An 11,214-nucleotide genomic window follows, 5' to 3' on the forward strand; every position below is an offset into this window, starting at 1 on the left:
TGTATTGTTTCTGCTGTGAAGCACCCAATTTAGAATATAGCATAGAATAATAGAGTTAGAAGGGTTAATGTCTTTTGGCAGCACACCCAGGCTTTCAATTAGCATGAGCAGCTGCTCTTAGTTTCCCTCTCAGCTGCTGTGTTTGCTATGGGGTTGACTTGTTTTTTAAAGGGGAATGGCTGTTTTAAGTTTTCTGCATTGTTTTAGTGGTTCCTGGAAATGTACTTTTGGGGTGTACTTCCCTCACTCTTTTTTAAAGCCTCTAGTGATGGAGCACCCACAACTTCTGAAGGCAAGCTATTCCACTGATTCATTGGTCTCATCCTTAGGAAATTTCTCCTTAGTACTAGCTTGCTTCTCTCTTTGGTTAGTTTCCATCCATTGTTGGATGGAAGAGATTGGATAACCATTTGTCTGAAATGGTATAGGGTTTCCTGCCTAAGCAGAGGGTTGGACTAGAAGACCTCCAAGGTCCTTTCCAACTCTGTTATTCTGTTCTATTCTAAATATTGGAACAGTGCTATTTTATTGTGCTATTTTATTGTGAGTTGGACTAAGGATAAATTTCCTAAGGATGAGACCAATCAAGTTGGCCACACACCCCCAGTCACATGACCACCCAGCCATGCCCATCCAGTCATTAGGGCAGAGAACCAGTTGTTAAATTATTTGAATCTCACCACTGCCTGTATCCCATTATTGTCCCCCAACTAAAAAAAGATAAAACACTGATAAAAAGAAATATAAACATGAATAGTAATCTAGTATTACTATTATATAAGAGCCTAAATTCTCTGAAGGAGAAACACATTAATCTTATTTATAAAGCACCCTCCCTTAGACAGGTAAGATACAAAGAGATTGGAGGAAAACCAAGATTTGAAGAATGGCAAAAGCTTCAGGGTAGGAAATGAACATTCCTCTTTAGTATTTTACTCTAGAACTCAATATCAGAAATGTTAGTGAATAATCTCAATATTTTGAATGATAATGCTGGTAACATTTGTTTTGTTATTGCATTTATTTTTCAATTTGCCCTAAATAGAGGATTTCATTCCCTGAGCAATTCAAAATTCTCAAGGTCCTAACTCATTAAACGCTTACTGAGATTGGCTCAGGATTCATTCATGTCTCCAAAAGAATAATGCATTTTTGCCAAAAGTGTTTGTTTCTATTTAATTCTCTTAATGTTTGCCTGCACTGGATGTTAAAAAAAAATCCATACCCAAAACTACCCTGTACTTCATTGTCCCAATGCCACTCCTATAATTTAAAAAGAAAGATGTGCATACTTTCTCTAATTCTATTAATTTGATCTTCCTGGTTGTGATGTAAATGTTAAGAAATTTTGTCCTCTTTTTAAGCATTTTTTTTCATATTTTCAGACATTTTTCTCCTAGTACTGTAATTGCTTTGCTCTGCATTAGATTTGCACTGTATGTTAGATTTCTAATTAATCTTTTAGTTGAAGTTTATTTGTGATTCAAGAACAAAATATCAGATACATTACTATTCTAATTAATTTGCTTAAAAGATTATCTGAGCGTATAACTGCAAGACTGACAACAATTTAAAATACCAACAGTTACAAAAGTAAAAACAATATATAAACATATCAACAAAAAACAATGGCACTAAAGTCTAACTCAAAAACCTCCCAGTGTAGAAATTATACAAGAAATCTGTTGTATGATCCTAACTCAAGGTTTAGGGGAAGAGCCAGATCTTTAAGACCTTGTTGAAGGAAACAATGAGAGCAAAAATAAATAAATAAAATGCAAACGTCTTGGGAGATAAAAGAAACAATAAACAAATCTCTGCCTGGAAAATTATCTTGATTCATGGCATAAGAGAGAAAGAGAAACTCTGTCAGAGATTTTATTATTATTCTCTGCAACAATAAAATTCCAATAACTTTTGTGGTGTCTGATTCCTGATCTGTCTATATAAGAGCTGATGTGACAATTTCAAGATCAAATTCTCTTACAATGCTGATATACTCTCATCTAAGAGTATGTGCTGCTTTTTAAAGGAATAGGTTTTACATGGTTTTTTTTCTTCAGTTAAATGTTTGTAAAAGCTAAAATTTATATTTTTGGTTCAGAGGTAGCCTTCCTGAGTGCTGAATAGAAGGACAGAATATAAATAAAATAAATAAATCGGTTGACTAGATTATGTGGGCAAATCAATCATGAAGTCCTTAATGACATTAGAAACACATTTACCATAATAGTTTTTTCTGGTTGTGATGCTATTCTTTTATGGACTGGAAATTTGAACTTTGACATATGCATTGAGAGAAACAATTTAGTTGGAAATGAAATGTTCATAATTTATGTCTTTAAATTGTCAAAATTTCCTTTGTTTTATGGGATACTTACATTATTTGCTAAAGATATAACTAATTCCTCTGTAAATCTAAACTCTAATATTTCTTTTATCATTAGAATGAGAAATAAGTTTTTGGTATAGAAAATAAGGTATCATCTTACAAACCAAACCTGATTCTCTCCAACATGAGGTTCAAATTTATTTATAAGGATGTTTAAACTAACAAATCATTTGAAAATATTGCATTCCCATTATACCTGAACAATATATGGTAGGAGAGTGTTTTAATTTGAACAAATGAAAGAATGCTCTCACCTTCCTACATTCCTGGGGATAGTACTATCTCAGAAAAATTACAGTGTTTCCCAATGTATCCTGTGAGGACATCTTTGGTTGTCTAAGTTTGTATACTAAATGCCCTCAACTGAAAATACATTTAGAGCAATGTTTCTAAATCTATTTTTTTCAGATGTAAGGACTTCAGCTCTCAAAATTCCTCAGCCCCATATTTTATTTATTTATTTATTTATTTTTGTCAATTGCTTACAAAATAATAGGTATAAGTAAAAACATAGTTATGAATACGTACATACATATAAGAAAAATAAAAAATAAAAATAAAAGAAACAATAGGACAGGGATGGTAGGCACGTTGGTGCGCTTATGCATGCCCCCTACAGACCTCTTAAGAAAAGGGTGAGGTCAATAGTAGACAGTCTAAGGTTAAAGTTTTTGGGGTTTGGGGAAGAAACCACAGAGTCAGGTAGAGTATTCCAGACATTGGCCACTCTGTTGCTGAAGTCATATTTTCTGCAATCAAGTTTGGTGCGATTAACCTTGAGTTTGTATCTATTGTTTGCTCTTGTGTTGCTATGGTTAAAGCTGAAGTATTCATTGACAAGTAGGACATTGCAATGTATGATTTTATATACTATATACATATCAGTTGGAAATTTTGTGAATTGAACTCTGCTTATCTTAAAACTGCTAATGTTGGGAAACACTAGTCTAGAGGTTTGTTTAAGAAAAAAACCAAATCATTGCACATCTTCATATTGCGTCACATTGTCTGATTTTTAGCAGTTGCATGAGATGAGCCAGGGAAGGGTGTGGGGACCTGCTGTATTTGATAGGTTTCTGTTAGCTACTTTTCCTGCCAAGCAACACTTTGTTGCTACTGTAATGTAGTCATTTTTTCACCCACCCACTAAGGGCCAAATTGGTTCAAGTTACACAGCAGTATCAGCTACACCCATATGCAGGGTAAAAATGCTGGGGTTTTTTTTTATAATTGGGAAGCTATGAGTCTTTCTGTCCTTACAGATTCTATTCTTTAAAAGGCCTTCCTTCTGCCTAGATTGGAATATTTGTAGTTTCAACATTTATTTGAAGGAGAGCAAAGGGACATTTAATTACAGCACAGTACAGTTTTTAAAATATCAGAAAGCTCTTTAAAAATGTGGAGAAAACAGATTTGCTCCTTGTTTTTCTGGTATCTGACTGGCAAGCAAGCAGGACAACAAGCCAAACAAAAATCTCTGCAGGCTGGGTTCTTTACACTTCTTGTTATCTTCATTAGTTAGAAGCAATTTTAGAGAAATTCAATCACCTAGCCAATCTTCAAGAGCAAAAGTTTAGGAATGGATGTTTTACAGGTGAATAACTAAACTGACTGCTTCTTCCCTCCTTCAAAAATTGTTTTGCTTTTGAAAAACTGAGGCAAACACAGCTTCCAGTTTGCAGCTTTTCCTCTGCATGTACATTTCCCCCTTTATGAAATTGTCAAAAGCCCACTTTTTTGTCTTTAAAAAGTGGCAGATCTCAAGGAGCTTCTATGACTTTCCCTCACAGAAATGGTCACACAATTTTCAATTACAATTACTAAGCAAAGATGTTTGACTGTAAAAGCAAAAGGACAATAAGTTTTTGCCTTGCTTTTCTTTTTGCAATAAATAGCTACCAAGCTTCTTTTAGTGATGCCTCTATAGGAGGACTCCTGATGGTTTCAGCTTGTCTGTTCCAAGGATGTAATGGCTCAGTTTCCCTTTGGAATATTATTATTTAACTTTACAATTACATTGTCTTTAATAGTGCCTAGAATAAGCACTGATTCCTCTCAGAGATGGCAAACATCTCTCTTATATTGATCTGCGCAGTCATAAACCCATGGAACGCTATAACCCAAAGACTCCTTATCTTTGGAGCATATGTGATTGGAGGCAGATTTTTATTTAAGGAGCAAGTTAATCTGAACATGGTGGTGTAGGTTACCTGTTGGCTTAGGTATTAGTGGTGAACTTTTCTGGCTTAGCAAGTCAAAAAATGGGAAAATACGCACTCCTCCACCAAAATAGAAACAATTCTCTACTCCACATACACATACATTTAGGCCACCCTGAACAGTGGCACTTGGCAGCAGTATTGAAGCAGAGCCTGAATTTGAGGCCTAATCTCAACTTCAAGCCTAGTACTACTGCTGCCACTCAAAAAGGCCACTTTGTGCTGTCACTTAAAGCACAATTGCATCCATGGTCCAGTGCTCCCCAGAATCTGCCGCACACCATATCTTTCAGGCAGCATCCTTCGAGCACCCTACTTTTAGACAGAATGAAGTCTTTATTCTTGAGACACCTTCAAAGAATGCTCTTCCATGGCCTCTGTTGTCTCTGAAATCCACACAAAAGCATGCCCCATTTCATATAATTTTTGGAAAGTTTGGAGAGCATGCCCCATTCTCCTGCAGCCTCTGAAAACAATTGAGAATGAGGCAGGGGTGGGATTCAAATTTTTTAACAACCAGTTCTGTGGGTGTGGCTTAGGTGGTGGGCGTGGCTTGGTGATCATGTGACTGGGTGGACATGGCTTGGTGGTCATGTTATTGGCTGGGTGTGGCCAACTCAATATCACTCACATCGAGGCACGCATCTCCTCGCCTGGCCTCTCATGATTGGGGATGCTGCAACAGTCATAAGTGTGAAAAATGGTCAAAAGTCACTTTTTTCAGTGCCATTGTAACTTTGAATGGTCACTCCACACAAGCAAAGTACCAGCAAAGGAGAGGAAAAAAATTCCAGAGACATTCCTGAGACAGGAAGTCTAGTCTTGCCAAGAATGTAATAAGGGTTAACGGAGAGGCAGTTTCTGTAAGCAACACCAGAATATTTCCTTCCTGCCTTCCTTACAGGATTAGGCCAGTAATTTCTTCTAACAACCGGTTCTCCGAACTGCTTAGAATGTTAACAACCGGTTCTAGTGAATAGGTGCGAACTGATAGAATCCCACCCCTGGAATGAGGTGTGCTTTTGAAAATAGTATTGGTGTGTCACTCAAAATGTTGTGGGTTATCAGCTTTGGCACAAGATTCACCATCATTGGTCTAGGTTATTATCCTGATAGATTGTGATACAGCAGCCTTATTCATTTTCTGATTATCTAACAAACATACAGCTTGATTATTCAATGTCGTGTTGAGAGTTTTATCTGTGTTTGCTAATCAGAAGCTGTTAAGCATCAGTGATCTCAGAGGAACTAAGGTTGGGTTTTCCATTTTGTTTTATCTTTTACCTTTTCCTTGATATCCTATCTAGCTTATTAGATCTAGTTTATGCAAATTGTTTGCCACAATTTGGAGGGGAGGATTGTTTTTGAATTTCTTCCTGAGGAATATCATGCTGCTAACTGAAATATTAGCCTCTGCCTCCAACTCAATCCTGGTACTACAATACTACAGCCACTAAAATAACTTTTCTTCTAGCATTTAAGTGCAAAGAATATTGATTGTTAAAGAACTTAGAGAATAAGAATATAAATTTCCTGGGTCAATGACAACTTGCCACCACCTGGCTGTAGGGGAAAATTTGCTGCAAACTTGGGACTTCCACTCTGTTTTACAAAGCCAGCCCAGCTTAAGGCAGTGAAGGTTCCTGCTGACCTGCACTCTTTCTCAAAAGGCTTCCTCGCCTTGCTTTCCAGTGCCGCCCTGTGAAAGTAAGGATGATTGGGAATCATTGTTGCATGCTTGCGCATGCACAAACACATGCACACACCACTTTGAGTTTGGGGACTTTTATTCACATCCAAGCTGGGAAATTATCAATCACACTTGGGCTTGCGGAGAAGAGCCTCTTCTTTGGTGAGTTGCGTGTATGCCCATGCACACACACACATCATTCCAAGTTTGGGGATTTTTATCCACGTCAAAGCTGCCAAACTGCCAATCACATCTGGGCTTAGGGAGAAGGATCTTTCCTTCAACATGCCGCAATGGACCCTGATGGTTCCTGGGCAGGGAGAGGATCAAGCAGAGACAATGACAGGGCGACTTGCTCCTAACAGCCATTGTCATGAAGGTTCTTCCTGCTGAAGACAATGTCTTTCACATAGACCTCCTGCTCTCCTTCTCTGCCTCACTTTCCAGCACAAACACCCTACTGTGAAGGGTAGACTAAGTGGGAGTCATTGTTCCAGATTGAATCACCCAGTCACTGTCCTTGTTTGCCTCTCTCTCTGCCTGGGATCCATCAGGATCCAGCACAGCATGTTGAAGGAGAAGTCCTTCTTCCCAAGCCCAGGCATGATTGGCAGCTTCCCAATTCTGATGTAGATAAAAGTCCGTAAGCTTGAAATGGTGTGTGTGTGTGTATATGTGTGTGTGTGTGTGTGTGTGTGTGTGTGTAACAATGACTCCCGCTTTGCCTGCCTGAGGGGGAAGAGGCTGGAAAGAGAGGTGAGGAAGTCTTTGGAGAAAAAGTATAGGCTGGCAGGAGCTTTCACCTTCCTTAAGCAGGGCCAGCTTTGGAAATCAGGGCGGAAAGCTCAGAGTTGCAGCGAATTGACTCCATAGTGAGTTGGCCGAGGTAAGGTATCCTGTGGCAAGATAATGGTGGCCATTGTCCGCAGCCAAGTGGCAGCAGACAATTCACCATATTGAGTTATCCCATTCCATAATTTCTTGCTTTCAATCTCATTGTTTGTTTATTTGAACACTTCTTGTTTTATAGACATTATTTGAACTTAATATTGTTTTGTCTGTTAAAAGTCCAATCTTAAGAATATTATGGGAAATGTATGTGTACGTGTATATACATATATGTGTATATCTGTGTGTGTATATATAACTCTGTGTGTGTGTGTATCCAAAATATCTTTTATATTCTCTTCCCTTCTTTTTCTCTTGCTGATAGCCACTAAGCACTACTGATATTGTAGCAAACTCTATATTATTTTTAAGCTGCAAAACTTTTGCACAAATGGAGATATTATATTTTTAAAAACCTACAATCTTCCAAATAATCTCCTTCTGTTGTAATACTGATCAAACTATAATGTACTCAGTAAATGTACTGTTCATCAGAATAAATCCAACTACAGATATTTGCACCACAATAAAAATACAAGTAAATCCTGCACCACAGTTTCCAACAAAACACCTGTGCTTTAAAAAATAATAATTCAATAGACGAACACTTAGAAGTGCAATACAGAAAAAAAATGACATGCACTTTTTCTTCTTACATACTGATAAAGACAGAAATTTTTAATGCAAGAAATATACAAAGGGAAAAAAAGGATGAGTGAGCACATCTCTCAGCATTATCCAACCTTGCCCATCTTATTATTACCAATTCAAAGACCTTCCCCCAATTCAAATCAAACTCATCTTACTTACCTCTGAAGGCCCCAGGGCCCATGTTGGTAGCTGAGATAGCCTAGAGGAGTTCCTAAACCAGTCTGGACAAAATCACGACCACAACGAGAATGCTGCTGAAATACACCGTTCTTAATGTGTCTGGTTTGACAGACAGGGTAGACTGCTAATGGAAAAGCCTTCATTGCAATAGTGATACAACACCCAGAAATGTGTGAAAATGCAAAATGTGGGTGAAACAGAGCAAATTAAAGTAAAAAATATATATGTTAGCATGGAGAAAATTATGAGTCTTTAGGCTTCTGATAAGCACAATAGAAATTCCCACATAGCCATGGATGAAATCAATCAAACCAGCCAGAAATCTGTAGTCTTGTCCTTTTCTAGAAATATTTCCAGTTTTCTAAATATGCCAGCACTCTTAGTTCTAATGGCTAGCATTTTCTAATAATATTCTCTTTCATGATTGCTTACTGCTATTCTTTACTTAAAGTCAGCCCACAGCAGCCAGATGTAATAATTAACTCATAAAATAGTAATATAATGACTGTCTAGATACTTCCAGCTGCTCACTGTTCCAGTTACATCCCTCACTTTTATGTCATTGGATGCATCTAATCTCCTAATTGTGTGTTATACTCCACAAATAAGGAACTTCCTATGGGAGGTGCTTCCCATTTAAAAACTCAAACTTTTATTATCTAATCTTCCTTTTCTCAATAAAAACATTATTTTCAGTAAACCACTTAGCAATAATCTTAAAAAGTAAAGATTGGGAATTGGAGATCCCAAAATTCTCTAAGTGCCTGCTGTCCTTTCCAACAGTCATATTCAAGCAAAATGTAGAACAATTCACTTTGGTGAGGAAGATGGTGATGAAAACTTTGGTTTTCCTTTCTGATGTATGTTCTTGGCCATTACTTTCTTAACTGCTGCTGTCACCAATTGTCTCTATTCCTGGATTTACCCTGGTTGAACTGTTGGCTGTGGCCCAGGATATTAAGATCACAGGAGCTATAATATCACTGATATACATCCCTCTCAAAACATCTTATCTTTTCTTGAACAACCTCCTGAATAATCAACTAGTAATTAAGAATCTAACTATTAATGTTAATGTTGGAGAAAGAATAGACATTTCTTGTTAGGCTGCAATCCTTAATTTAATTACCTAACATAGGAAAAACTTAGTGGGGTTGCAGGTAGTCCTTGTCTTACAACTTCGATTGAGACAAAAATTTCCATTGCTAAGCAGTTGTTAAGTTAGTTTTGCACCAAAAAGAGGTGTGGTGACGCAGTAGTTAGAATGCAGTATTGCAGGCTAATTCTGCTGACTGCCAGTACTTCGATCTGACCTTAAGGTTGACTCAGCCTTCCATCCTTCCGAGTTAGGTAAAATGAGGACCCAGATTGTTGGGGGCAATATGCTGATTCTGTAAACTGCTTAGAGAGAGCTAGCTGTAAAGCACTATGAAGTGTTATATCAGTTTAAGTGTTATTGCTATTTTACAACCTTTCTTGCCACAATTGTTAAGTGAATCACTGCAGTTTATAAGTTTATAGCCCCGTTGTTGAATGAATCTGGCTTCCCCACTGACTTTGCTTGTCAGAAGGTCACAAAAGAAGCCTGCAATGAAATGGATTCATTGACCCAACAGTGAATCTGAAAATAATAATAAGAGATTACAAACAGCTAGGGAAGAAAGTTAAGGAATTTGGAACAGATACGATGTTTTCATCTATACTTCCAACAGGCCAACAGTATTTCAGTATTTGAGGGGCTGCCACATAGAAGAGGGAGTCAATTTATATTCCAAAGCACCAGAAAGCAAGACAAGAAACAATGGATGGAAACTAATCAAGGAGAGAAGCAATCTGGAATTAAGGAGAAACTTCCTAACAGTGAGGACAATTAACCAGTGGAACAGCTTCCCTTCAGAATGAATGCTTCATCACTGGATGTTTTTAAAAAAAGACTGGACAGCCACCTATCTGAAATTATATAAGGTCTCCTGCTTGAGCAGGGGATTGGACTAGAAGACCTCCAAGGTCCCCTCCAGTTCTATTCTGATTGATTGACAGATAGATTAAACCAAAATGTCAAATCAAGCCAGCAATCAACAAGGCATATACTGTCATGTATTTATTTATTTGTTTGTTTGTTTATTAGAATTTGTCAAACAAGAATGAGAACAAAAATACAATGACAAGAACAATAGGCATGTTAGTGCACTTATGTACGCCTTCTCTACTGACCACTTAAGTATGAAGTAAGGTCAATTTGTGACTAAAACTGTGAAAATTTGTAGCTAAAACAACTGAATCAGATAGAGCAGTGATCCCCAACCTTTTTGACGCCACGGCCTGGTACCGGCATCAGCTGGGCACCGCTATCTTTTTTGATGAAAAAGTGCTTCCGGTGACCTCACCGGAAGCACTTTTTCAAAAAGATGGCGGCGCCAGCGCTTCGGTGAGCTTTTCGGGTAGAAATGGCTTTCTACCCGGAAAAGCTCACGAGCGCTAGCGCCGCCATCTTTTTGATGAAAAAGTGCGCCCGGTGAGCTTTCTACCCGGAAAAGCTCACCGGAAGCACTTTTTACCAAAAAAGATGGCGGCGCCAGCAACCAGCAGCCCGGTAAGACTTGTTCCACGAACCGGTCCGGTCCGCGGACCGGCGGTTGGGGACCCCTGAGATAGAGCATTCCAGACTTTGACAACTCTATTACAGTAATCATATTTTTACTGTCAAGTTTAGGACAATTTACATTGAGTTTAAAGCGGTTGTTAGCGTGCATATTATTGCAATTAATACAAAATAAGCCATTTACAGAAAAAACATTACTATGTATAATTTTGTATGCAATACCTAGGTCTGACTGCAAGCAACACAGTTGTAAGTTATCCAAATCACGAATTTCACGCCTAGTAGCATAGGGAATTCTATGCTGTACAGAAGAGTGCAAGACTTTTCTCGTGAAATACTTCTGAACCTGCTCAATTGTACTAATGTCATACATATGGTGGGAATTCTAAACAATTGAACAAAACTCTAAAATTGGTCTAGCGTAAGTTTTATAAGCTCTAATTAGCAATACAATGTTTCCAGAAAAAAATGTCTGCAAAATTAAATTTACAATTCTTAATGCTTTTTTAGCAACGCTGTTACAGTGAATTTTGGAACATAGATCATCAGATATAAGTATACCTAGTGTAAGGAATATAAGTCACCTAACAAC

The 11,214-nt window shown here is 37.7% G+C and overlaps 1 protein-coding gene across 1 annotated transcript in view; it reads right to left on the reverse strand.

Annotated features, from left to right (window-relative positions):
* The window catches only part of LOC113424693 (transmembrane protease serine 11C-like), a 63,361-nt gene extending 55,340 nt beyond the window's left edge, over window positions 1-8,021 (reverse strand). The window contains exon 1 of the mRNA XM_026686517.2: window positions 8,000-8,021. Within this exon, the coding sequence (XP_026542302.2) occupies window positions 8,000-8,021 (22 nt within the window). The remainder of the gene's footprint in view (window positions 1-7,999) is intronic.
* Window positions 8,022-11,214: the final 3,193 nt, after the last annotated feature.

This window comes from Notechis scutatus, chromosome Z, assembly GCF_049901735.1.
Source record: "Notechis scutatus isolate UNSWTSFEM ecotype Mainland chromosome Z, rNotScu1.2, whole genome shotgun sequence".
NCBI lineage: Eukaryota > Metazoa > Chordata > Lepidosauria > Squamata > Elapidae > Notechis > Notechis scutatus.